Source organism: Camelina sativa, chromosome 5, assembly GCF_030686135.1.
Source record: "Camelina sativa cultivar CO46 ecotype springtype chromosome 5, ASM3068613v1".
Lineage (NCBI taxonomy): Eukaryota > Viridiplantae > Streptophyta > Magnoliopsida > Brassicales > Brassicaceae > Camelina > Camelina sativa.
The window spans coordinates 18,383,030-18,409,223 of NC_141884.1; the positions used below are offsets into that span (position 1 = coordinate 18,383,030).

The window sequence follows — 26,194 nt, forward strand, 5'->3', positions numbered from 1 at the left end:
TGTGAGCGGATGGGCGCTTATCTCCAAGTCGTTCGATCAATGGCCGAGCAGTTCTCAACGTTCGAACTCACCAAAATTCCCCGGGGAGAGAATTCAGCCGCCGACGCCCTCGCTGCGCTGGCTTCCACCTCCGACCCTTCGGTCAAACGAATCATACCCGTCGAGGGAATAGATCAACCAAGTATCTCTATCCCAGTTAAGGCTCAGAGCATTAACCAGGTCCAGGCCGGATCCGGTCCCCACTCGGGAGAACCTGAACAAGTACCTGATCGGGACGACGAGCTCTTGGACGATCTTATCTCCGAAGACGAGCAAGAAGCGGAACCCGAAACGGACTGGCGAGTCCCAATTCGTGTTTATATCACAAGTGGGACCGCACCAAAGGATCGATGGCAAGCGCGTAAGCTCAAAGCTCAGAGCGCGCGGTTCTGTATCATCGGCGAGGAGTTATACAAGCGGTGTATCTCCGGACCATACCTCAGGTGCGTGCACGGGGACGAAACCCTTAGCATCATGAGGGACGCCCAAGAGGGTCCCTGCGGAAACCACTCCGGAGGACGATCACTGGCCCTCAGAATCAAACGGCAAGGATACTTTTGGCCAACCATGCTCGCGGACTGCGACGAGCACGCTAGAAAGTGTGATCCCTGCCAACGACACGCACCTCTGATCAATCAGCCCGCTGAGCTAATGAGCTCGGTCTCCGCTCCTTACCCCTTCATGCGGTGGTCGATGGATGCCATCGGACCCTTCGAACAGTCAGGAAAACGACGCGTTACTAACCTACTGGTTGTGACCGATTACTTTACTAAATGGATCGAGGCCGAATCCTACCAGTCCATCACGGGTGAACACGTAAAGGATTTTCTCTGGAAAAACGTGGTGTGTCGACACGGAATCCCCTACGAGATCGTAACTGATAACGGGACGAACTTGGTGTCCGCTGTGGTTCAAAAGTTTTGCGACACATGGGGTATACGACTAACCCCGTCTACCCCCCGGTACCCCCAAGGAAACGGGCAGGCCGAAGCAGCCAACAAATTGATCCTGCACAGCCTCAAGCGCCGTCTGAGCGCCGCGAAATCAGGCTGGGACGCTCAGCTCCCCGGAGTATTGTGGGCCACCCGAACTACGCCGCGTGGCAGCACGGGCGAGACCGTAATACCGGCAGAAGTTACCTTAGGCAGTATTCGCTGAGCTGTTTCCCCCGAGAATGAGGAGGAAAATAGCGAAGCGCTGCGCGATCACCTCGACTTCATCAACGAGAAGAGAGAACAAGCCTACGTGCGAGTTCAAAATTACCAGAATGCCATCGCTCGCTTCTATAACTCGAAGATCCGACCTCGGCGTTTCGCCGTCGGGGACCGAGTACTCCGTCGAATGTTCGATCACAGAAAAGAAAAGAACGCCGGCAAAATGGGAACCAAATGGGAAGGACCTTTCCGTATCACCGAGGTCGTTCGCAATGGCGTATATCGCCTCGTAGACGAGAGCAACGGTAAAGCCGAGCTCCGGCCTTGGAACGTCATGAACCTGAAAAAATACTTCTAAGAGGTATCCATAATAATCGAACTACGACCTGGCTTGATCCCCTTACGGGGTACGTAGGCAGCTCAATATCCTGAGCGCAGCCACCTTCCCAACTCGATCCGCTCCGCAAAATCTTTCCAAATAAAACGCGAATTTTACCATGACCTGGTGCACCGTTACCAAATATACCAAATCAACAAACAATAACTCTTTCTAACGGCGCGACGAAATTGCCTACAAATAAACGTACCTACGACACCAAACAGCACATGCGAATTTCGCACTGTCTTGCAACCGTTTCAAGCTTTTTCGAACACTTCATCAAAAACAAAAAAAAAACAACAAGGTCAACACAGCTCTAGCTAACAGTCCGCACCCCACGACCTCACGTGAAAGCAAATAAGATTTCACTACCCAATTTGGAAAACCTCAAAGGACTTCATCCCCAAATAGCAAATTTTTTGTGAATTCTACGAAGTTCACAAATTAAGTGCCCGGGGAACATTTCCCGCTGTCCGTAAGCCGGCCTAGGAGAGTTCCGTATACCCCGAGTACATATTAGAACTCACGCGTTTCGACCCGAAACAGTTAACAAAGACAATATGAAAAGAACAAGGGTTTAAATGCCTTCCCAGGCAGTTGATTCCAAAAAACGAAAAGAAATAAAATCTTGGGTTAAAACCCCCCCGGGCAAGTCATAACAAAAGATTTAAAAGCCCTTTCGGGGAAATAACGCAAGTTCAAAACGATAAATAAAATAAAGACACCATAACTCAAACGTCTTCTTCCCCGGTCCCAGCCTCCGGATCCTTCGCGGCACTCGCGTTGCTCCCATGCTCGTCTAGACCGCGCGGGACCCCGGTTCCAGCGTCAACCTCCATGGGCGCGACCGAGTCTTCCGAGATCTGAGGAAGGTCCAATTTGCTCACCAAAAAGTCCGAAACCGCCAAGGAGTTGGACCTAACCGCAAGGACCGCCCGCTGCGTCTCAAGAACTTGCACCTCCTCCGCAATTGATGTCCTCCCCCCGTCGATCTGCTTGATCAAAAGAAGGTTGGACTCGATCTCTGCGAGATCGCTCTTGACCGCGGTCTGCTCTTTCTTCCTCTCCCACTTGCTCTTCACTGAATCCAGCACCGCCCGGTAGTCTTGGGACATCCGCTCCTTGGCCTCACGAACAGCTCGACGAGTCGCCTCCGCATGTTTCTGGTCGATACCCTCGGCTTTCTCCTTCAGCCATCGGTTCTCCGTTTTCAAGAAATCCCGGTCCCTTGCCGCCATCGCATGAGCATCCTGGGCGGAAGCGTGGTCAGCTTCAACGGAAAGGAGCTTATCCTGAATACTCCTCAAGGACGTTAGCTCGTCTTCTAGGCTCGCAACCTTGCCATTTGCAGCTCCCTCTCTCTCTTGAGCAGTCTTGAGAGCCGTCGTCAGCTCATGAACCACCCGCGTTGTGTTCTCAAGCTCAGCAGCCTGCGGGGTATCCTTAAGCCTCCGCTCATAAAGCGCGATCAGCTTGTTGTCAGCAGCAACGGACTGCAAACGGATCAAAAGAAAACAGAAATAAACATACTACGCCCAGCAGGGAAAGAAACGAGTAAAGGTAAGAGCAAAGAAGGAACGGTACCTTTGCATGGGCCGCCATCGCCTCGATGTATGCTTCTCTCTCGACGAGATCCTTCACGAGCGGGACCTGGCAGTTAGCCGTCTTCAGGTGACGGAAAAGGGTCGCCATTCCCAGGTGGTCCTCTACCGCCGGGGAGTCCCGGGAGTGAGCAAACCTCCAATGAAACGGGCGGCTCGACGATGACCCGTTTCCAGAGAGAGCCGGCTCTCCAGCTGGAGCCTCCGGGTTACCACCCGCGGGGTAGCCTCCACGGCTTTCGCGGCTCCTCGTCTCAGGGACTCGGAGACGGCTCGCCATGAGTCGACTGGGAACTGACGAGCATGACCTCCTTAGCCGGACCAGAAGGACCGGTTGGGATCACGGGGGCTTGGTTCACCTCCTCGCTAACAACCCGAGACGGTGCGGGCTGAGCGGCTCGAAGAGCATTGGCCAGCGCGGCATCAACATCGCCGGCTCGGACCCTTCGGGGTTGCTGCGATTGCTCCCTGAGTTCACGGAGTGACGGCTTTCTAACCATGGTGCATAGTGGGGTTGAGGTCGAAGAAGAACTTAATTCTGGTTACAAGCAGCACAAAAATGAACAGGGGGTGAGCGATCCCCTACGTGCATGACTTTTGCGCATAAAGGACTAAGTAAAAAAAAAGAAAAAAAAAAAAAAAAACCATTACCTCTGCGAGCGGGGGAGTTGTCTGCTCTTTCGCTCCTCGCTTGGTTAGCAGGAAGCGGCGGGACCGGAGCTGTAGTGTTTCGGACTAACGGGGCGTTGAGGGCTGCTATGGTACGAGCTCGCGTGAATGAGTTCCACCGGACCTCGCCTGCTCGTAGCCTCTCAATTAGTTCTCGGGTCGCCGGTATTTTCGGAGGTTCTTCTGAATCTGCCATGCAACAAAAAAAAGGGGGCAAAACAGTTAGTACGACAAATAAACCCCGTAATCTTGGCGGCAACGAATGATAACTAGAAACTAAGGGGTCATTCTGACCAACGCATGCGGCCCATTGGGTGGGGAGAAGAGCAAAGTCGTAGTCCCCCACCGCTGCCGGAGTAACCCGGAAGTAAAAATATTTTTCCCACCACCGGTCGTCCTTCCCCGGAAGCGCCTGAATTATTTCCGGGCTGCGGCGGCGACAGGTGTAGAATGTCCCGGGAAACCCGGAGTTATGTTTGATAAGGTACAACCGGAGGATGTCGTCGACCCCGAGTTCAAATCCAAGTTCGCGACCTCGAACGTATACCCCCATGACGTGCCGAACAAAGTTCGGACACATCTGGGGAAACGCCATTCGAAGGCGTTGGAGGATCCGAAAGATAATCCTCGGGATAGGGAACACGAGCCCACACTTTTCGAAATACACAGTGTACGCGCAGCAGAAACCCGGCGGAACGGTCTCCGGAGAAAACGGATCGGCGGAACGGAGTATCATCTCCATGTTTGGAGGAACTCCGTGCTTCTGACGGAGATCGGCGAGGTGCTTGGCCGATGTAATCGGTGGGATATGGTTTCCCCAGAGTTCAAGTGGAGCCATGATGGTATGAGTTTTTAAAATTGTGAAATCAACTAACCTAAACGAGCGAGATCGGACTGAACGATAAACGCGAAATAGTAGAGCTAGCAAACCTAGAAATCAAAACTTAGAAATAACTGAGCAGAGGAGAGAAGGTTAAGAAAATTACCTTGAAGTAGTGGATGAGTGCGCGGTTATGACGAGACGTGTGATTTATGACTTATAGGTCATAATTGACGTCGTTCTTTGTAATCCCACGAATCTCTCTCTCCTCTAATCTAAACCGTTCAAACCTTTCGGCTCCACCGTTGGATCTTAGGAGAGAGGGGTAATCATCACGAAGATCTCGGAAGCCGAGATTCATTGAGCCTTCCCCGAGGAAGATCGCGAAACCGAAACGACATGAAAGATTCTCTGGATATTCGCCTTTCAACCCTCCAAAAATAGGTTAAAAGGCTGGGGGGCAATTGTTGGTGTTGGGTTTCGACGATCATAAGGCCCACCAAATAAGCCCATTAGGGCGTACGCGCAGGCCAGGAAAAGAGGCCCAGTAAGGGCCCATGGAGGAAAACCCGAGCAGGAGGATGAAGTCAACCTGGAGAAGAAATCGGGATTGGGGAGCCGAGATTGCAGCGAGACGTTCAGGAAGGGTTTCGAGGAATTTTAGTTTAAATAGCAGATGAATGTGAAGGACACAACACATGTAATCAAGCTCAGAGCGAATCAATAGAGAAAGTGAATAAAAAAGTCCAGTTCGTTGTTTTTCATAGTTCTAAGTCGATTTGTACCGAAAGTCTGCCCAGATCTCATTTTACAAACTTATTCTTCTAATTGTTGTTTCTAACCCCAACAATAAGGAAACATAAAAAAATAAAAAAGAATCGTAAGTTTCCCTAAAATCTCCAATTATGTGGATTCTAGTTTTTGTTAATATTTGTAAATAAAAACTAAAAACTAGTTTTCCTATTTTTTAGGGAATCTATTTAGTGTAAAATCTTGAATGGAGCAAAAATTTGTTTTTGAAAAACAAAATCCAAAAACTATTGTAGAATCTGCTTGCCATTCAAGGCCTAAAAAATTGTAAACAATTATAAAATCTAAAATCTATAATCTGAACACCACTTAAAATCTCTCAAAGATTCATTGTCTAAATAAATATTTAACCTTTATTTCCAAAAAATTTTCTTTTCTTTTTTTTTAATATAGTAAAGTAAATTTTTATTTGTAATATTTTTCCACTCTTTTACAACGATCCTTTTTTTGTTTACAATTATTTTTAAAAATCATTTGTTCTCGCATTGGCTGGTTTAACTTTTTTAAAAAAATATTTAATTATTTAATATCGATTTTTTGTTTTTCTTTTTGCCATAATCTCTCTTTTGTTTTACAATTAGTTTTAAAATTATTTTTTTCTAAATATCTTTTGTCTTATAAAAAGTCTCTGCTGACTTGTCAAAATTTTGTTGGTGCAGAGACTTTTTATAAGACAAAACCATTATTTAGGGTTTAGGGTATGAAAATACGTTGTTCCCGCATTTTGCCTCCACCTTTAGTCGACGCCGGCGCTACCAGAGATGGCGGAGATGGTGATATGTCGGTTAATGGATCCTGAAGGAATTACTTTAGGTGAGCCTATCTATGTCCCTCTCCAAACAGGGCCTTTGCAGCTTACCCATCTAACCAATAGATTTCTCAACAATGTAAGATTTTTTCTGTCCTTGGTTTGAAGGATATATATAGGAGTGATTTTTCTGAGTTTTTGAGTACAGAGTAACCTACATGGAATTTTCAGGAGGAGAACTTGCCCTACGCTTTCTATGTATCAGACAAGGAACTTGTTGTGCCCCTCGGAACATATTTTGAGAGAGAACAAGGTTTTTTTCTTTTTCTTTTTCCTTTTTGCGCGCTATGATATAGTAGTGGTACGTATCATATTATTGATGACGCTCTGGGAAAAGTTGTGTGCATTCAGTGTCCGTGGAGAATATATTGACGATAGTGTATCGACAACAAGCTGTTTTCCGAACTCGCCCTGTTAACCATGTTTCTGCTACCATTGCCGGTATGTCAAAATTTTCCTTCCTCTCTGCCGTTTCAACTACCAGACTGACTAATGGTAGTTTCATAGATACCTGACTAATTTGTCTTTAAAAAATTATTTATTAGGTCATGAGGGCTCTGTTCTGTGTGTTTCATTTAGTCCGGACGGTAAGCAGTTAGCAAGTGGCTCAGGTGATACTACTGTCAGGCTGTGGGATCTCAACACTCAAACTCCATTGTTTACATGCAGAGGTACTAATCTCTTTTGCTCTCTAGGTTTTTGTTTCTCCCCTCTAATAATAATCCTCACCCTGTTTTTTCTGATATGCGTTTATTAATTTCTCAGGGCACAGGAACTGGGTTCTGGCCGTCGCATGGTCTCCAGATTGTAAGCACCTTGTTAGTGGTGGTTTAGATGGTGATGTCTGTTGTTGGATACCGGAAACCGGACAGCTAAATGGCAGCCCCCTTACAGTAACTTCTTCTTGATTTGTCTTTTTTTTTTTTGGTTATGCTGTGCGAGCTCCTTGTGAGTGATACTGATCGATAAACACTCCCAGGGTCACAAGAAATGGATTACTAGTATCTCGTGGGAACCAGTTCACCTTAAATACCCATGCCGTCGGTTTGTAACTTGTAGCAAAGATGGGGATGCAAGGATATGGGACATTACACTTAGGAAAACCCTAACGTGTCTCAGTGGACATTCACGTGGTGTGACTTGTGTCAAATACCACAAGGTATGTTTCTAAGTTTTTCTAGACTTGTAATGCTTTGATCATCCTCTTTTATGTTGTAGATCATGTCACTACTACTTGTATCACTTGTTGCTTGCTATTCAAATTATGATCTGTCTTGTGTTTGGCAGTTCTCAAGATTGTACAATAAAGATGTGGCAAGTTACTCCGGATGGGGCTCAATGTTTGACAGCAAAATTGGAGGTAAAAGCTCCAAGTTCTGCATTCACATGTCCCTTGTGAAGAGATTCTCCTTGTATATCTTTTGAGCAGCCTATTTTTGAATCTGTTGTTACTTCAGGGGCATGGACATTGGGTGAACTCCCTTGCATTGAGCACAGACTATGTTCTCCGAACAGGAGCTTTTGACCACACTGGAAAACAATATTCTTCACCTGAAGAAGTTAGAAAGGTACTGAGAGATCCCTATCCCTCATTCCTTTACTTTTTTGTACATCAACGTACCCTGTTTTTGATCTCTCGTTTGCTTGCTTTATTTAGGCTGCGCTTAAAAGATACGACCAAGCAAAAGGAAAGTCCGGTGAAAGATTAGTGTCAGGTTCTGATGACATGAAAATGATTCTTTGGGAACAGTCTGTTAGCGACAAACCTAAAAAGCATATGCACGGTCATCAGCAGGTTGTAAACCATGTGTGTTTCTCACCTGATGGCCAGTGGATTGCAAGTGCGTCTTTTGATAAATCTGTCAAGATATGGGATGGTAGCACGGGCGAGTATATTACAACTTTTAGAGGCCATGTTCGTCGTGTTTATCAGATCAGGTTTGGTAGATTCCTTAAGAACATTGGTTCCCTTTTCCATGTTTCCCACTAGTTATTAATTAATTAGCTTTGTAACCGCATGCAGTTGGTCTCCGGACAGTAGGATGCTTTTGAGTGGTAGCAGTGACTCTACCCTTAAGGTAATCTTGTTTTTTTTTGTCCTAAATCTCATACACAACAAAATATATGGAGGTAAGTCACTCCTCAGATTCTAAACCTCTCTCACTTGCACAGGTTTGGGATATTGGACAGAGAAAGTTAAAGCAAGATCTTCCTGGTCATGCGGATGAGGTATTATTAAACTAACACTTTGAAAGCTTTATTAATGTTTCTGGCCTGCTTGAAAATGGCAATCGCTTAAATGTTTGTTTTTTTTCATGTGTGGATAGGTTTTTGCAGTGGATTGGAGTCCTGATGGTGAGAGAGTAGTTTCCGGTGGTAAAGATGAATGTTTGAAGCTATGGGTGGGTTGAAGCGGGAGACAGCTATCTATAAACAAAAGATCTTGAAATTGCGATGGAGCGACTCTTGAGTGTGATCCAATAAGTACTCCAACAAGCCGTCAACTTAGAGAGTATCCCCACTAATACTCTCTAAGTTGTGGTAGATTTTTACAGAAAACGACAGATCAGCTCAAAACTTTTAATTTTAAAATAATACGATTAAACGAAACTCATGAGTATAATAATAATACGATAGATAATTTATTTTTCTTCAAAACAAGTTTATAATTTTGATCTTCAAATTTACATTCCCAATTGAAATCATCACTTTGGTTTTGATCTTAGTGTGTCACAATGAAAATGTTGATGACGACGAAGACGATGGTGACCAAGAAGTCATATCCATGGGATAACTCCCTAAAACACGTAAGAAGGATGTAAACTCCTGAACCTCAGCAAGAGCATTCTGAGCACGCGCCTCGGCCATGGAAGCCTCGAAATCGATATAAAACATGTACTCGAAATGCTTAGCCGTGCCAACGTTGGCCTCGTCGACTAGCCTAATCGGAACATTATGGTTGGGCCTAGACTCAATCTTGGTCAAACTAATGTTCCTAAACGCAAAGGCCGAGAGAACCTTAAACAAAACGCACGTGCCTTTCTCGTGCGCGAACACTATACTCGTCTTAAACGGCCGATCAGTTCTCGGTATGATCGGCTCACGCGCAAGCATCACAAAGCGCGTGACGTTACTCGCGTCGTCTTGGATCCCGTCTTCCAAAATCTCCAACCCGTAGATCTCCGCCGCGCGTGCGCTGGCGATCGCGGCCGTGTCACGTACGTTGTTCGCGGCGATAAACTCCGCGGCGCCGGCGGTATCATCGACGGCTTCGCGCGCGACGTTGAGACCGAGTTCGGTCAGCGTGTGTTCGCACTGAGCTAGTCCTTGAGGATGAGAGATAACACGAGTGAGGAACTCTTTCCGTACACCGGGAAGAGCCAAGAGACAGTGATGAACGGGGAACTGAACTTCGCCGACGATATGAAGACGGTGACGGAGGAGAAGATCGTAGTTGCGATGAATGGAACCGCCGAGGGAGTTTTCGACAGGTAAAACGGCGCGATCGGCGATCCAAAGCTCAACGGCTTGAAAGGCGACTTCGAATTGATCGCAAGGGATGGCTTGACAGTTAGGGTAAGCTTTACCAGCGGCGGCTTCGGAGTAAGCACCGGGAACACCTTGATAAGCGACTCTGAGATTAGATCCGTGCATCGGAGCTGGGGATAGATCTGTAATACTAAGAGGCTTCGTCTTCGATTGAATCGATTTGTTGTTGTTGTTGTTGCTGTTGTTATCGAATGGAACTAGATTCAAATTGGAGTCGTGGTTGTTGTAACCGTTGACGGCGGGGATTAGGGATTCGGATTGTTGTTGAGAATTGACTTTGCTGGAGAGAATAGCGAAGGAGCTTTGCCAATCGGAGCTGCTTGAACCAATGGCGAAAGAGTCAGATCTCTTAGCGCAATGTATGAAGTGCCGTCGTCTCCAAGTTGGTGTTGTTGTTACCGTCGCCGGAGTATGGGAAGAAGGTATGAGAGTTCTCATTGTTATGAGTTTTTTTTGGTTATGAAAAATGAAAATGTGAGAATTGTTAAAGAAGAAATAAGGAAGAAGAGGAAGTGTGGGAGCAGAGAGTGTTATAGGAGAAGAGAGGAAGAGCGTGGAGTGCTCTTGTGCCTCTCACCATACTTCACCTACCACCACCACCACCATATGCTTTTTATTTGAGTTTGTTGTTTTTTTTTGGTTATGTATAATAAAGTAATGGTGGGCCAAATAGGATATGCCCAAACGATTTCATAGCTTTTTCAATTTATATATGAAAAAAATCAGAGTATTTTTGGGAACGAAATTTATAAAACTAAAGATTACTGAAGTTTGTGAAAAAATGTCTGATGGTTTGTAAATATAAATTTTATCCGAACTTTTGTAAACGGTATAAAAGTGTTAAGACGATAAAAAGAAAGTACGTGCATGAAGCATATACGATAAAACATTATTATTCAACTCAAATTGTATTATCACTCCAATTTATTTGTATTACATATTTATGCTACATATAAAAATAGTAACGGAAAGGTTAGATCTCATCCATCTACTTTTGTTTTCTAGTATTTTTAGGTACCAAACTCTCTTCCAATAATTGGGATATTCTTATTATACCATTTCCGTTTGTAAGTTGTAACCAACACTCTCCAAAGTCCAAACCAATCCCATATACGTAACTCCCCCCCCCACCAAATTCTCCTTAGCCTATCTCTCAGGCTTCCTTTAAAACGAATCTTTAAACTCAGCATAAGTTTTACCCTAACAAGGAAAACTATACTGAGAAATTAAAAGAATGACTCTCTAGTTACAAAAGCATTGATCAATATAATTTATATAACTTAAAACAACATCATCATCATCACTTCCATATTCTCTGTTTCAACCAAAAAAAAAAAAAACTCTCCAATAGACAAACTTGCGACCCAAGAAAACGCTTCACCGTGTTATAAAAATTGAGAGACTGACTAATCAAAATAACAGAGAAAGACGGCGAAATAATAAAAGAAAAAAGAGAGGGATCTCTCATTTGACATATTTACCAGTGTGTTGTTTTTCTTAAATGCCCACCCATTTGACCCATCTGAAAAACCTGCCCACCCTAAACGGCAGCTCATAGTCTTTAGCAAGAGCTGGTTCTCTCGTTGCAGTCTCGCTATCCGACCATACGTAAACTCCACGTTCTTGCTTGCTCCCTGGCACCGTGTTGTCCAAAATCACAGCTATGATGAACGCAACCACCATGTTCATTGATAAGAGCGTGTTCATCACATAGTTCAACTACAACCAAATATACACAAGAAAATATGAACAATGAAGGTCCTGTCAAAGTGAAGGTGAAAGTGAGGGCACAGAGTAACGTACCCCTCTATATTGGCTTTTGAAGGGTCCATGAGACGAGACAATGTAAGGTTGGTAATAACTTGGAACAGAGAGGTTCGAGTTTGGAGATATTCCGTACTGCTGGAAGTAAGCTGGGACAGAGAGAGAAAAGAACAACGCTAACCCAACAATTATAATATTCCGCGAGCTTCCAGCTTCACTATAACGTAAGTTTGAAAGGCCCAATGCCGTAAACATCGCCCACATAAAGCAAAGAAGAGAAGCAACCATGACTTGCGGAATTGATGCCAGAAACCCTCCAACCTTACCTGAGGATATCAAAAACTCTTTTAGTCAAAGTGAGTGAAAAATGGGTACTGTTGAACAGTTGAGCTAACTTTCAGATCCATTTATTGATGTTGTATTTGCTAAAGAGGTCATATTGATAAAATAGAAATTTTGAAACTTCAAAGATAAATAAGCAGTGCCACTTACTTACCAACAAGGGAAAATATAACTAAAACACATGCGCCTAATTCAACGACTCTGCGGCTTCCCATTTTCGTAACAGCGATTGTGTGAACGTTTTCAGTGAGAGTGGTTGAACCAGTACCAGTACCCCAAAGACCGGCTAAGACACTTGTGAAACCTTCAAGACCGATTGCCCGACTCACAACACCACGAGTTGGAGGCCTCGATGCTACTAATAGGGACGAAGCATGGTACGAACCAACCTGCCCCGTAAAATAAAAGATTACCTTATATGCATATACTGTATCATAAACTGATTAGGAAGAATGCAATATTTGGACTTCAAAACATAGATTTGATTGATGAATTTAAGTTGATAGGAAGCACTAACCGAATCTACTGAAGCAATTATGGAGACCACACACATAACAAAAGCCATTTTCCAGCTGAATATTGGAACACCCCATTGCAAGGGGTAAGGAAACCTAAACCAAGGGGCGGAACTCAGTGCATGAGAAGTATCAACCCGACAGTACTTCATTTTGGTCATGTATTTTCTGCAGTGGCTTGATACAACATTTGAGACGGGAACGTTCGGGTCACAACCTTTGTAAGTGTAAGCTCCTGTTTCGGTTAAAAGGAATGCAGCTGCCCAAGTAATTGCAAGACTCAGTGGAACCTGTCAGTATGAAGCTAAGAGAGTAAGTCAAAATCACATGTAGACTTGATGAGTGGGAAGTGCCAGATGATTACCACACTAATTAAGTTGATTCAATTGCAGTAAAGATAAATAGAGTACTTCCTCTTTCTATCTATCGAAAGAGACAAGGAAAAAGCAGACATGAGTTTACTTACCGCATAAATAAGGAAAATACGATGGCTTAAAACAGAAATTTTCCGGAGGTACTGCAGCAAAATTTGTAAAATATCAAATTGTGTTACATGAAACCTGGTGTGATATGATAAGTTTAACATAACTTCACGAAGTAAAGCAAAATTTGAAACTAGCATCTAAAGATTCTTATTTGCCAAGAGGACGGTTAAAAGTAAACTTCACTAAACTTACAAGGGCAAAGATGATCACAAGTAGGATCTGCACTACACCGATCTCAAGACATTTACCAACAAGCGGAAAACCATAACTGTAAAACGAGAGTCCAACGGCAGCAATCGTTGGAGCAACAACTACTGGATTGACCAACCTATATAGATAGTCAAAACATTATGAATGCAAGTAAATACAGCACCAGAAAAAGCCACAACGACCATGCGTAGACGAAACACCAAATTGGAAATAATAACTAATGCTTGATTTATATTTGGAAGGTGTCAGCTTTGGACAAATGAAGAGATGTGTACCTCAAAATCAGGGACATTAGGCCACTGTATCCAAGCACTGCTTGAAAAGCTGAACCAATTATGATTGCACCTTGCAGCTCTCTCATGATATGCTTGAAGTTCTACCGTATTTAACCAACAAACAATACTTGATGTCACATTCTTTGTACAAGACAATCTAATTCTCACTAAAGAAAAGACACAAGCCAGAACTAATTCACAAACCATCACATGCATTGAGTACATCAATGCTATAGACAAACGCATAAACATATTAGCATAAAGTAGGAAACTTTCTTTTCCATGGACTCGTGCCTAGTGCAGGATTTTTCCTCATGCAGAATCATTATTCCTGGCTAAGTAAACTACGCCATTAAAATTGAGGGGAAAGCTCTGCCGGTCTATTTGAATGATTTTTACACTAGAAACCCAAACAAATTGTGAAAATTAAAGGGCAGTGTATGATTTCACTAAAACAGTATGAGGCCACAATCTGAATAACAGTTACATGCAGATGGTAAAACAGTATCCTTAAAGGAACCAAATGATTGGCATATTCATTTAGAGATAAATAGCAAAAGAGGTTTTTGGTTTTCCAACTTACGTTATTTCCATTCAAACCTTGAAACTCTGGGGAGTTAATAATGGCGAGAGCCGGAGCCAGAAAAACAAAGGAAGGACCTTGAATCAAAGGAAGCCTCGACCCAAATGAAGTATGCAACAATGTAGTGATACCACAGACAAAAAGTACAGTCGAAACAACATTTGCAATGTCCTCCTATAACCCCAAAAACAGATGGTTCAAAAAGATGAAATGAAATGAGATCCACATTGATCAAAGTGAAGGAGGGTCCAAAAGAATCAAACTTACGTGTGAACCTCCCATTGCAGGAACAATAACCAGTGGAACCAGAATCAATGAGCCTAGCATTGAAAGGTAATGCTGCAAACCATAGAACCCAATTGGAACTAAAACACAAAAAAAACACACACACAATCATCATTAGCCACACCCAATATAAAAAAAATAGCAATTAAAGTAAGAAACTTTAAAAGATCCACAAAAACTTGAGTCACTATCTGACATCAAACAGTTGAATTAAGATATACATAAAAGGAATCTACCTAAATAAATATATATTAATTACCAAATTATATAAGTCACAATCAAGAGAATCAAATAGCAATTAACAAGTAGTTAAAATCTCACCAAGTCCAGGAGTATCTCTAAGACCATACTTCATATGCAAGTTTCTAGCCACTAAATCATCATCCATACTCTGAGGCAAAACCTCAACTGTCTCTTCAATACGAGCCGGTCTTCTAACCGGGTCACCTGATGACCCATTAGCTCCATCAGGTCCATTTGATCTTGCAACAACCCCATCGGAATCTCTCCTTCTCTTAACCGGCTGATCCTTAACCGGAGGAACAGAACCAGGAGGTGGTTGTGGTGGCGGTATTGTTGTTGTTGTTGTTGGTGGTGGTGGTGGTGGCTTCTCTTTCTTATCTTTATCAGTCTCACCGTTAGTTACGGCGGAGACAGGAGGAGGACGTAGCCTGGCTTGACCAGCTTCAAGATCCGGTTGGGTCTCTTGTTGTCTAGCTCTAACCGGTAATGAGAGCTGACCAGAATCAGTGGCGGCGGTAGTCTCGCCGGAGAATTTGGGACGAAATCCGGTTTTTTTAGCCCAAGAAGACGGTGGCATTGCGGCTGATTCTGGAGCTGGTGGCCATTGACCCGGTTTGGTTCCGGGTTTCGGGTCGGAGCTTGACATTGTTCCTAGTGGTTTTTTTTCTCAGTATTGCATAGTGAAAGATGAAAACTTTTTTGTTAGATCTACAAACCAAAAAAACTTCTCCTCGCCGGAGAAGACAAGTGAAAGAAGTAAAACGACAAAAAAATAAAAATTGGGAATTAGGGTTTTCTTCCAAATCAGCCAGAGAGAGTACAGTTGTGTCTGAGAGAGAGAGAGTGATGAGAAGTTCTATGGAAGAAGTAAGTAACAGTGAATGTGAAATAAATCTAACTTTTTTTTTTTTTTGGGTTGATAATAAAATCTGATCTAACATAAGATTTTAAGATATTAACATTTCAACTTTTTACTTCTTTTGTTTTGTGTTTTAATTTATGTCTGACATTTTAATCGTCTGGTGATGTCATAAATCAATAGCGGATTATATGGTTAGGAGGAAGGGGAGAGAGAGTATACTGAAAGACAAATGGGACAAATTAACTTGTGTTTTTTTTTCGTCATACAACCCATATTGTATGATGATTAATTTTGTTCAAAAAAAAAAAAAAAAGTATGATGATTAATTATACGGTAATTCTTACCGATATCTTTCTTTCACAAATATAATTATTAATTTTTATTTTTTAAAATTTTTTTTTAAAACAAACCAAAATAAAACTAAACTTTTCAACATTCAAAACAAAAGCCTAAATCCTTAATACTAAAACTCTACTTTTTAAAAAACTATATCCTAAATATAAAATAATCAATCTAAATAATATTTTTTTATAGAGTTATCAATCTAAATAAAAAAATTATTTCATATCTTTTTTTTTTAATTTAGTAGGCTACATTTGAGCCTACCGATTGGTGCTTTCATTAAGAGATCACATTGAAACTCGTACTACACAAGCTACCAGTTCGGTGACACATTCACGGTGGCTCAAAAAAATTAGAAGAAGTGATAGTGGTATTTTAATAAATAAATTTTTGTAGGTTTTTTAGAAATAAAAACTTGAAGTGTGGTAATTTGAAGAAGTTCTCTTAATTATAATCGACATAATGCATGTATATAAATAAGAACTCTAGGGAACAAATATTTTTGGGCATGAACTTGAGAATATTAACAAGATTAATACTTGTATATTAGAACTAAGAGAAATCTATATTAATGAAGGTTTTTGTTCAATATCAAATTGTTGTGAATTTAATTGATTTTGAACACTTCAAATGTGGATGTTGAATCTACTTGTGGTGATTATGTAGTATATCGTCAAAATATATTGTGATTTGTAAATTCTTGTTTCTTGTTTTAGTATCAAATCAAAATTATCTTAAGGATTATCAATATACTAGTAATCGATAATTTAGTTGATAGAATACTAAATTAGTGTTGTAGATTTGTAAGTATTGAGTTAACGCTTGCAATATTAGATGTAGTTTGACTCCTAACCCTAATTTTTTTTACTCATGATTGTGGAATTGGATTTTAGAAATATTCAATATTTTAAATCAAAACTATCTTGACAATGATAAATATTTATTGGTTTATCTTACTATATTAATTGAGAAGTACAAATATGAAACTAACCCTAAAATGTGTAAAAAATTACATTCAATTACCATTAGAAAAAAATAATTAAGCTTAATTAACTAATTTAAATAAATCTAATTAATTAAAAATAAAAAACACTCACAAATCAAATATTAAAAAATCTAAAAAATTCTAAAAAAAAATATTTTCTCTCTCTAATAAATTATGGACGAAATTACTAATTATTTTTTTTTTAAAATATATAAACCAATCAGAATCTTAAAAACTAAGATTTTATATCCAAGTTTACAATACAATTATTTTTAATAACTAAATTCGAAGATTTTGTTAAGTTTTCAAATTATGATTCTCCTATCATCTTTATTTTATTTTATTTACAAATTGTTTAGAATTTTCATATAATACTTATAATTTAAAATGCATATTTTTTTCTGCATATGTTGTGATTTGAATTTTCTAAAACGAAGATATATTATTTATTGTATGAAAATGTGTGTTTTAATTTCCACATTGGCAGGTTGGTAAAACTAAATTTATATAAATGTTAAATTAATAATTTTTATTTGCTCACAATTATAATATTAAAATTACTATTTTATATTTCATAAAATAATGATGCAAATACAACAAACAAACAATATAAAACTGTAATAATACGTCAAAAATAAAATACTATAATATTCTAAAATAATTATTATTCAAATATACTAATAGATTTACATAACAACTTAAAATAAATATTATCTCAAACAAAATAACTTTAAGAAAAAAATAAAACAATAATTTTATTATTAGATTATAATTTTTTAAAAAATGTTGACCCGTGCTTTAAGCACGGGATATATCCTAGTTTTTTTTAATCTGCAAACAAAATTCAAGACGATTTGATGCTTTGTTGGATTCTAAAGTTTTTTTTAATAGATTTGTCTTATGTTCATACCTTGCACATTTTGGTGAAGATTGGAAACCAAAAGAGGTCATCAGTTTTTCAAATACTTGGATTCAATTTTTTTTTGTGATATATTAGGTGCATTCCATCTTTTAGGATGTGAACTATTTATTCTATCAATGTCATAAATAATTTTGAAGAAATACAATTTGTTTTTGTCAGTAGTTTTAATCGTAGCCACCAAATATTTCACTTTTGTTTTTACCAAGTTGGTTTATCTTTTGTGATTGATATCCTATAATTTTAAAAAATGATATTCATTCTCACATGAATTCTTTCGATTTCATAATGCAAGGTATTCATTTATCTATGTCCACTTTTATGTGATGTTTGGGTAATTTGAGATTTAAACACACATTGTCAAAACGTTTTTGAGAAACTCTAATAGATGTAAACCTTTATATGTCACATAGTCTTCATTAAAAATCAACTTGTTTTTCTTCTTTTTCTTTTATTCCATTGATCCGCTTAAATCTTAGCTTCCAAATTTTAATTAAACCTACACAATATGTATATGTAATGTTAATATGGGCAAACCTACCCCATTTAAACCCAAACCATTTATATTTATCATATTTAACTTTAAACCCATATAAATCTATTTAAGTTTAAACCCCATTTAATTCTGCCTATTTAAATATGTCTAAACCCATTTAGACCCATATAAAATAAATATATTTTTTTACTGGAATAATCAGTATGAACATGAAGTAATTAGAGACAAAATAATTTCATAACAACCGCAGTCTAATACAACAGTAGCAAAACCATATATTTCAACTATGTTCAATCTCTTAGATGAATCAAAACAGAGAATCTACAACTATACTTTAGGTTTAGACAAAAAGGAACACATCTACTTAATCAACACATTTAATTAACACAACCCATCAACCAATTCATCAACAAAAAAAACCGATGAAATACAAAATTATTGTTTTAAAACTCACCAAGATTCATTGAGGCTCATAATCAAGATGATGTTGACGATTTGTGTGTCATTCACGACTTTCAGATTTGAGGTTTCGTTGAATAAAAAATATGCTAAAGAAAAAATTAAACGTTGCATACCCATTAATTTATGGATAATCTCATATATTAAATGAGTTTAATCGGACTACCCAATTTAAACCCATTTAATATTTTTATATAAATGGGACTAAATGGGCAGAATTTTGTATAACATACCCATTTAATTAAATGGGGTTTGAAACCCATATTAACATCACTATGTATAGGCACTGATTCATACAAGGCAACTAATTTTTTATTTGCTACAAAGATAAGTGTAAACGTCTTATTTTCTTAATTTTTTTTTTAAGAAAACAACTCATATTGTATTTCTAACTTGTTGAGAAAATTATAAAATTTCTTTGATACCACATAAATTAAAATTGAAAGTCATCATTTATCGATAGTAAAATATTTGAAAATTTATTTATCGATGAATTCCTCAGCAAATTCTTTTATAACCTAAACAGTTACATCTATTAGGTTTTTGTTTTCAATACATCACAATCACCCCAAATCGTATTATCCCAACTTGCAAACCCTTAATTCCACTAGTCATAACAACTGCGTTTTGCATCACTTTTGCTCGCACCACCTCACCTCCGCAGACTTACTTAAAAAATTAATTCATGTATTTTTTGTGAACCTAAAAATTTATGTACTTTCATGAAAATGACTAAATGAAAAAATTAAGGTAGATATCAAATATTATTTATTGAATTTGATTGGTTATTATTTACTTTTTAAAATAATTGAATTGAAAAAAATAAAATATGATATTTTATCTTTAATGACTATTATTATTTTGTTATTTGTTATTTGATACTTATGACGTGTAGTGACAATTTCTTGTAATTTTTTATAAAGAATGAAATTAGTTTTAAACATGTACAACTTCCGTTATATTAGTTAGGGGATTTGTTTTGTTGATGCATGTCGACACACTACGAAAAATTCTATTTTGTTAAAAAAATTAATTTGAACCCAAATTTGTATGCAGTTTTAGTCCCAAACAAAACTTAACCAGCCTAAAACCATTTTCCATAAACTCTCCAATTTGCCTTCCTATTCTTTCATGCGTGTCCCTCGCCTCATGACTCCGGTTAATTTAAACCGAACAATCCCGGTTTAGTTTCTTCAGTTTATTGAACCGTCTTCTCCAGTCCCTTTGGAAAGAGAGTTTTGAGGTTTCGAGGATTTTGCAAAACGAAGCAGTCGAATCAAAAATGGTTCTAACTAGGTCTACATTTCTGGGCTCCATCTTCAGAACCGTTAAAGCACGAGTTTTGATCCCACCCAGAGCTAGACCCTCCCTCCTAAACCCTAATTCCACTTCGTCTCGCTTCTACACTTCCTCTTCTCCTCGTCAATCTCGAATCGAAGGTTCTGTTTTAAGGTAATTTCACTATTTTCCTGGAATCAACGTTTGTGATGATGTTCTTGATAAAATTTTGAAAATTTCTTGTGGGTTTATCTTACTCTGATGAAAAGTTTCGATTTTGATTCGAATTCAGAAGTTTTCTTCCACAAGAACTGAGCATTTATCGAAGATTTTTTTGGTGTCATTGCTTCAACTAGTCAAGGTACTTGTGAATCGTTACTCTTGGAATCATTGTTTCAACTCTGCAAAATGTGTTCTAATTAGGAGCTTTTACTCTTGGAATCAAAGTGTTAGGTCGATCATCATCTGTTTCTATGTATATACAATACTCAACTACAGCTCCAACACGTTCACTTAGAAGGAGAATCAGCAATAGAAAGAAATCGAGTACGAAACCAGTCCTTAACGAATCAAAGTTTCAAGAAACAGTTTCGAAACTTCCACCAAGATTCACACCTGAAGAACTCACCGATGCTATAACTCTTGAAGAAGACCCGTTTCTGTGTTTCCATCTCTTTAACTGGGCATCGCAGCAGCCAAGATTCAAGCATGAGAATTGCTCTTACCACATTGCCATTAGGAAGCTCGGAGCTGCGAAAATGTACAAAGAAATGGATGATATTGTGAACCAAGTACTCTCGGTTCGTCACATTGGTAACGAGAATCTATACAATTCGATCATCTTCTATTTCACGAAAGCAGGGAAGTTGATCCGGGCGGTGAATATATTCAGACACATGGTGACAAGCAAGAACTTGGAATGTAGACCAACGATTAGAACATATCATATTCTCTTCAAAGCCTTGTTGGGTAGAGGTAACAATTCTTACACAAGTCACATGTACATGGAGACGGTGAGATCTTTGTTTCGGCAAATGGTGGATAGCGGGATTGAACCAGACGTGTTCGCTTTGAACTGTTTGGTTAAAGGTTACGTGCTCTCGCTTCACGTCAATGATGCTCTTAGGATATTTCACCAGATGAGTGTGGTTTACAGTTGTCAGCCGAACTCATTTACTTATGATTATCTAATACATGGGTTATGTGCACAAGGTAGGACCATTAATGCTAGAGAACTGTTTAATGAGATGAAAGGAAAAGGTTTTGTTCCAAATGGGAAGTCTTATAACTCTCTGGTTAGTGCTCTTGCGCTTAGCGGTGAGATCGATGATGCAGTGAATTGTTTGTGGGAGATGATTGAGAATGGCCGTTTGGTTGATTTTATCACGTATAGAACACTTGTTGATGAGAGTTGTAGGAATGGGAAGTATAATGAAGCGACAGGACTGTTGGAGATGTTGCGGGATAAAAAGCTTGTGGATAGAGATTTGTATGAGAAGCTTGTGACAGTTCTTCACAAGGATATGTAGAAGCTGTACAAAATGGTGTTTGTTTTTAGTTTGTCACTTTGTTGTAAACTTGTTTATCTCGGTGAACTTTATTGTCGAGCATTTTGTCCTCTATGAATACGCATTTATTAGATTGTTCTTTTAGTGGGTGTTATTGGATAGTAGATTAGTAGTGGATTTTAATAGAGTCTAACTCCAACCCAAATCGTTTATTCAACTACAGATTTTTAAATACTTTACTCAAATAAATGTTATTGGTTCTATACTTATAATCTCTTCACTGAAAGAGTATTATTGGTTATCACTGAAAGAGTTGGGTTACTTTCTTTTATTTTCCACTCTGATAAGCCGACGTCGTTTTGAGTGTACTTCGGGACGACGTCGTTTGGTCGATTTCGGTTCTCTCTTTTGAATATCTGAAATTAGGGTTTGGGAATTTTGAATTTTTTTTCAGACTTGCTGAGATCGATTTGTGAATTCATTCACTCAGGTATCGAGCAATTAAAGTTCATACCTTTTTCGATCTCCTTGCCGATTACTGTAAAGAACAGTGCAAGTTTTATTCAATTTAGTCACAATTTGATTGTATTTAGTATCAATTTCTTTGATTACGGACTGAATCGTGTCCCTCTAAAGAATTGCAGAAGAATGGGTCGATACAAAGATGAGACCCCAGCTGTTAGGGTTTATACAGTTTGCGATGAATCAAGGTGAATTTTACTCAAATCAAATTTGTTCTTCTTGCTTTTTTACTGGTTCAATTTATTGATTTTGAACCTTTTGTTGTTGGGTTTATCAGATACTTAATAGTACGTAATGTCCCAGCTTTGGGTTGTGGTGATGAGCTCATGAAATTATTCATGACTTATGGAGAGGTTGAAGAGTGAGTAGTGTGCTCTTGCCCTCTTTTTGTTTCTGGCATTGTTCTTATGGAATATGATCATTGTTTGTTTGGTCCTTTGATTTGGTTAAATTTTGATTCGTGTAGATGTAAACCTATGGATGCAGAAGACTGTGAGGAGTTCACCGATGTCTATTGGATTAAGTTTCGTCTCGTCACTAACGCCAGGTTTTGATTCTTCTTTCCCTTTGATTGAACAACTTGGCATCACTGAGATTCCTATTTGGCTATAAACTCATATGTAATCTACTGTTCTTTCAGTTGTTATCCGAGAATGAACAATTTGTTTTGGCTGAGATAAATAGATTTAATAGAAAAAGATCCCTAAGCAGGTTCCTTGGTGTGTGATGATATCTGGATTTTAGTTCCTTAGGATAAAACTGTCATATTTGTTCATCTGCCTAAGTTGTGTGTGTTGCTATTTTACCACTTTTGGTTCCTAGAGGGAGAATTTGTTTTATATTAAGATATGTTGTTTGTTTGATAGATTTGCAAAGAGGAAGTTGGATGAATCAGCTTTCTTGGGTAATCGGCTCCAAATTTCATATGCTCCTCAATTCGAAAGCCTCAATGACACAAAGGATAAGTTAGAAACCAGGAGGAAAGAAGTGCTTGCAAGACTTAACCGTAAGTTTTATATTTCCATTTTCCACCTTCAACTAATTTTACTGTCAGTTAATCATTGTAGAAATTGGAAAGAGAAGCTGTCAGCTATTTCCATGGCATCATTCACATGTTGATAAAGCTAACATTTTGCTTATAGCATTGAATTAGTTAAGTTTTTGGGGTTAGAAAAGCACTGACAGGGTTGATATCAAAGGGGATAATATAAAACTGTTAGGACAAGTCCTAGTATAACTTCATAAGCCAAATATATACTGTTAGAAAATTACTGACAGGGTTGGTTCTCGTCTTGTGAACAGCCCAGAAAGAAAAGAGCACCTCTCAAGTTACAAAATTAGGTGGACCAGCTTTGACACAAACGGACAATTTCTCCCCACAAAGGTAAAAAACAAGATGGTTTACTTGGACGATTCTATTAATATCGAATAAACACATCGAGTTAGTGCATGAGATTGCTTCCTCTTTTTTTTTTGTCATTAGAAGAGAGATGGAGTACCAATTCCATAGAAGAAATGCTCCTGTTTCTCGAGTTTCTTCTAACCAGGTCTGTGTTCTGTTGTGTGTTTGAATGCTGCTTACTTGAACAATTGTGTCGAAAAACTTGGAGATATCTGTCATCTTGGTCTGATAAGGTTTTTATTGGGATATATAGGAGTATTTTGCATCCTCTTCAATGAATCAAACAGTTAATGCCGTCAGGGAAAAACTCAATAAGGTAAAGAACCTATTAAGTTTGCATTTTACAAGTTAACTCTAGAAATTTTTTTGACTCTCGAGTAAAAACATTTCCTCGTTGTTGTCAACATTGTAAACAGATTGAAGAAAGTGGTAACCAAAAGAGGTTACAACCGAGCAGCCAAACACCACAACCTGACCTCAAGAGAACACGAGTCGATAACCGAAGAAGGATCTAACTCAATTTTTTGTTTGTCATCGTATCTGTTTCTTGGGATTGCTCAGCTAATTTTAAAAGAAAGTATTCATGTGTAACTTACTTTGGTCATGATAGTGTTCTACCAAGATAGTGATTGTGAATATTGTAATTTGTGCCTAGCATGATCCAACATTCAAATCATCAAACCATCTAAACCAAAATTGTACCAAACTAATTCGTAATGATTTTGGTTTCAAATTGGTTCAAACAAACCAAGGCTGTAGGTCGATTTTGTTCCCAAACCGGAAAATATCCGGTTTGATTTACACGGTTTACTCGAACCGGCGCATCGAGTTGATGGAGGGTTTACGAAGGTTTTGGGGACGGACTTTGCAGAAGGAAGCAATCGAAGAAAGGAGCCAGAGAGGAAATGGCTGCAATTGGTATCGCATCTAGGTCGACGACGTCAATGAGATCCATCTTCAGGAACGCTACTGCACGAAAATTGATCTCACCTAGAGCTAAACCCTCCTCAGTCCCAAACCCTAATTTCACTTCCCCGCGCTTCAATACGTCTTCACGAATCGAAGGTTCTGTTCCCAGGTATATATAATTCGATGCCTCTCGATGTGAATCTGCTTGTTCTGTGTTGTTGATTTCAATGATGCCCTTGATTGAAAGTTTGGATTTTGATTTTTTGAATCTGTAAAGGTTGCTTCGGCGAGAGCTAAGCACACAGCAACCATTTCACAGTCTTGTTGCTGCTGCTTGTCTTGTTTCGAAACTCCCCTCTGATGTCACTTCTCCTGAAGGTAATAATACCAAAACCTGCTTTTGGATTAAGTTTCAGTTTTTGGGTTCATGTAAATCAAATCTCTTTAGTAACACTTTGTCAAAAAATGAAGTTGTAAATGTGGCAGTGTTTGGTGGTTTTGAGTTTAGTTCACTGAAACAATCGCATATGCGTATTTAGCATATCGTGAACTTTGGTGTGGAAGGATTCATTCTATACACATTGTTAGCCCAGTAAGGAAAGATTCTAACGACTTTCAAAATCGTTGATAACAGGTAGATTTGCCAACTATCTCAGTCCCATCTAGTACCAGCACTTGAAGTAGATGGATGGCTTAACATCCCGGTGATTGTTTTGCGCTAAAGTTTGATGTTTTCAAGGAAAGTCAGGTTCTTTTAAGTTACATCTGTCAACTGTCTTTGCAATCTCTCATTTGAGATTTGAACTCTCATACTTTTTTCTTGGCAGAAGTTATTACTTCCATTTAGTTTTACTTGGGTTTGTATCCTTTTAATCAAATGATGATGATTCGACCATAGTTATTTTGTCAGAATGTAAGATAAGTTCTCCCGGATTCATCTACACTTTTTTTTATTAGAAAATAAGATTGTTTGCACGGGATGAGATCTTTATGTATGTTCCATGGCCTTGTTTTTGACTCAAATAAAGTGATAAGCCTCTGCACATCTATGCACTTACTTGTTATGAAGTATCTGCATAGAGACTCTGAATCAAGAACAATCTCCTAGTAGAATCCATGTTATAAAAACATGTGTTCTTGGCTTTACATTCTCCTGTTGTGAAAAATAGCCGACTTTAGTGGTACTAATTTGCTCTGTTAGTTTCCTACGCGTGAATGTATTTAGGATATAAACTATGATTTTTTGGTTCGTCTTGAAGGAAAACCTCAAGGACAAGTTTATTTTTCTCGAATGACGCTTGTGATTGCGTTGCGTGTCTCGTGTCATTGCGTGTATCGTTTATTTGGTTTGTCCATGAGAAGACCTCGATATGTTGTTGGCTTTATCTCTCTTCCAAGTAGGCATAAGTAGAGAGATTTCGTTGATGATTTTGTTGAGAGAGACTTGAAACCAGCCATATTACCACACAAAAACGTTCTTAAGACACGAAAGCGGGTATATTCGTATGGGTTGTTGCAGAAAGTAACAAACTACATACAATGATGATGATTTGCATTTTGCAGGCTCTAGTTTTGGTATGAGTCTTCCACAAAATTAATATGGAAGTTTTCTCTCGGGGACCCAATTTGATACCAAAACAAGAAGAAGAGTCTTTGTAATGATCATTGAATGGTCATTGTTTAGCTTTGTTGCCACCATGTGGTTTTCAATAAAGCACTTCAGTTCGTTTTCCCTTTTTGTAGCCCATTTTTTTTCACATACCAAGCCAAAGAACACAGCTTCCCTTTTCTATTTTCCACGTCGGCCAAGATGTTAGTGTTTTAGTTCTATGCTTTAGATTATTTCACACTAATAAGTTTGTGTTTTGACAAAAAAAAAAAAAAAAAAAGGGACGTTTGTGAAGTAAATATATAAAAAGACTTGAAGTTTCTCTAAAATATATTTTTGTAAATTCTTCTTACGTTTGCACTGATTAGAGAA

At 39.0% G+C, this 26,194-nt stretch overlaps 4 protein-coding genes and 2 pseudogenes across 12 annotated transcripts; 4 read left to right on the forward strand and 2 right to left on the reverse strand.

Moving 5' to 3' along the window:
* Positions 1-6,218: 6,218 nt before the first annotated feature.
* LOC104786938 (notchless protein homolog) lies at positions 6,219-10,574 on the forward strand. 2 transcript variants are annotated; one of them, XM_010512419.3, is made up of 12 exons: positions 6,219-6,359; positions 6,452-6,533; positions 6,632-6,721; positions 6,826-6,951; positions 7,046-7,173; positions 7,260-7,440; positions 7,552-7,640; positions 7,738-7,848; positions 7,938-8,218; positions 8,304-8,358; positions 8,453-8,509; positions 8,608-10,574. In XM_010512419.3, exons 1-12 carry the CDS (start codon positions 6,234-6,236, stop codon positions 8,689-8,691), a joined length of 1,410 nt encoding a protein of 469 aa, XP_010510721.1. In that variant the 5' UTR covers positions 6,219-6,233; the 3' UTR covers positions 8,692-10,574. The 2 variants fall into 2 exon arrangements, with proteins under 2 accessions (XP_010510721.1, XP_087306350.1); XM_087450224.1 differs by lacking the exons at positions 6,219-6,359; positions 6,452-6,533; positions 6,632-6,721; positions 6,826-6,951; positions 7,046-7,173 and having other exon boundaries at positions 7,312-7,439; positions 7,568-7,640.
* Positions 8,922-10,267, reverse strand: LOC147943941 (arogenate dehydratase 3, chloroplastic pseudogene; annotated as a pseudogene). The gene has a single exon (XR_015557081.1). The product of XR_015557081.1 is annotated as an arogenate dehydratase 3, chloroplastic pseudogene (transcript).
* A 501-nt stretch (positions 10,575-11,075) lies between the features above and the next one.
* On the reverse strand, positions 11,076-15,552 carry LOC147943942 (nucleobase-ascorbate transporter 12). Of its 2 annotated transcripts, none has more exons than XR_015557082.1 (10): positions 14,610-15,476; positions 14,271-14,368; positions 14,004-14,177; positions 13,421-13,521; positions 13,128-13,263; positions 12,917-12,967; positions 12,453-12,740; positions 12,086-12,324; positions 11,633-11,919; positions 11,076-11,548 (listed from the first exon to the last, which is right to left on the reverse strand). XR_015557082.1 is itself a non-coding variant. In XM_087450225.1 (10 exons), exons 1-10 carry the CDS (start codon positions 15,175-15,177, stop codon positions 11,327-11,329), a joined length of 2,160 nt encoding a protein of 719 aa, XP_087306351.1. In that variant the 5' UTR covers positions 15,178-15,552; the 3' UTR covers positions 11,076-11,326. The 2 variants fall into 2 exon arrangements, 1 of the variants encoding a protein (XP_087306351.1); XM_087450225.1 differs by having other exon boundaries at positions 12,090-12,324; positions 14,610-15,552.
* A 4,262-nt stretch (positions 15,553-19,814) lies between these two features.
* LOC147943943 (pentatricopeptide repeat-containing protein At2g27800, mitochondrial pseudogene) lies at positions 19,815-21,511 on the forward strand (annotated as a pseudogene). Its single transcript, XR_015598073.1, has 3 exons — positions 19,815-20,046; positions 20,165-20,226; positions 20,320-21,511. The product of XR_015598073.1 is annotated as a pentatricopeptide repeat-containing protein At2g27800, mitochondrial pseudogene (transcript).
* An 84-nt stretch (positions 21,512-21,595) lies between these two features.
* Positions 21,596-23,980, forward strand: LOC104786942 (uncharacterized). Of its 5 annotated transcripts, none has more exons than XM_010512423.3 (9): positions 21,596-21,870; positions 22,025-22,090; positions 22,180-22,263; positions 22,369-22,449; positions 22,769-22,908; positions 23,205-23,286; positions 23,386-23,449; positions 23,558-23,620; positions 23,721-23,980. In XM_010512423.3, exons 2-9 carry the CDS (start codon positions 22,029-22,031, stop codon positions 23,817-23,819), a joined length of 675 nt encoding a protein of 224 aa, XP_010510725.1. In that variant the 5' UTR covers positions 21,596-21,870; positions 22,025-22,028; the 3' UTR covers positions 23,820-23,980. The 5 variants fall into 5 exon arrangements, 3 of the variants coding, with proteins under 3 accessions (XP_010510725.1, XP_010510724.1, XP_087306352.1); XR_015557084.1 differs by having other exon boundaries at positions 21,738-21,870; positions 22,017-22,090; positions 23,210-23,286; XM_010512422.3 differs by having other exon boundaries at positions 21,738-21,870; positions 22,017-22,090.
* Positions 23,981-24,088: 108 nt separating this feature from the next.
* LOC147943944 (pentatricopeptide repeat-containing protein At2g27800, mitochondrial-like) lies at positions 24,089-25,196 on the forward strand. The gene is made up of 3 exons (XM_087450227.1): positions 24,089-24,382; positions 24,491-24,591; positions 24,848-25,196. The coding sequence occupies exons 1-3, from the start codon at positions 24,210-24,212 to the stop codon at positions 24,877-24,879; spliced, it is 306 nt and encodes a 101-aa protein (XP_087306353.1). The 5' UTR covers positions 24,089-24,209; the 3' UTR covers positions 24,880-25,196.
* Positions 25,197-26,194: the final 998 nt, after the last annotated feature.

Coding starts and splice junctions, on each gene's coding strand:
- LOC104786938 (XM_010512419.3), top strand. CDS start 6,234: ATGGCGGAGATGGTGATATGTCGGTTAATGGATCCTGAAGGAATTACT. Junction 6,360..6,451: donor CCAATAGATTTCTCAACAAT/GTAAGATTTTTT, acceptor TGGAATTTTCAG/GAGGAGAACTTGCCCTACGC. Junction 6,534..6,631: donor ATATTTTGAGAGAGAACAAG/GTTTTTTTCTTT, acceptor GTGTGCATTCAG/TGTCCGTGGAGAATATATTG.
- LOC147943942 (XM_087450225.1), bottom strand. CDS start 15,177: ATGTCAAGCTCCGACCCGAAACCCGGAACCAAACCGGGTCAATGGCCA. Junction 13,522..14,003: donor AAGGTTTGAATGGAAATAAC/GTAAGTTGGAAA, acceptor TAAATACGGTAG/AACTTCAAGCATATCATGAG. Junction 11,549..11,632: donor TCAAAAGCCAATATAGAGGG/GTACGTTACTCT, acceptor ATTTGGTTGTAG/TTGAACTATGTGATGAACAC.
- LOC104786942 (XM_010512423.3), top strand. CDS start 22,029: ATGGGTCGATACAAAGATGAGACCCCAGCTGTTAGGGTTTATACAGTT. Junction 22,450..22,768: donor CGTCTCGTCACTAACGCCAG/GTTTTGATTCTT, acceptor TTTGTTTGATAG/ATTTGCAAAGAGGAAGTTGG. Junction 23,621..23,720: donor TCAGGGAAAAACTCAATAAG/GTAAAGAACCTA, acceptor CATTGTAAACAG/ATTGAAGAAAGTGGTAACCA.
- LOC147943944 (XM_087450227.1), top strand. CDS start 24,210: ATGGCTGCAATTGGTATCGCATCTAGGTCGACGACGTCAATGAGATCC. Junction 24,383..24,490: donor ATCGAAGGTTCTGTTCCCAG/GTATATATAATT, acceptor GAATCTGTAAAG/GTTGCTTCGGCGAGAGCTAA. Junction 24,592..24,847: donor TGATGTCACTTCTCCTGAAG/GTAATAATACCA, acceptor CGTTGATAACAG/GTAGATTTGCCAACTATCTC.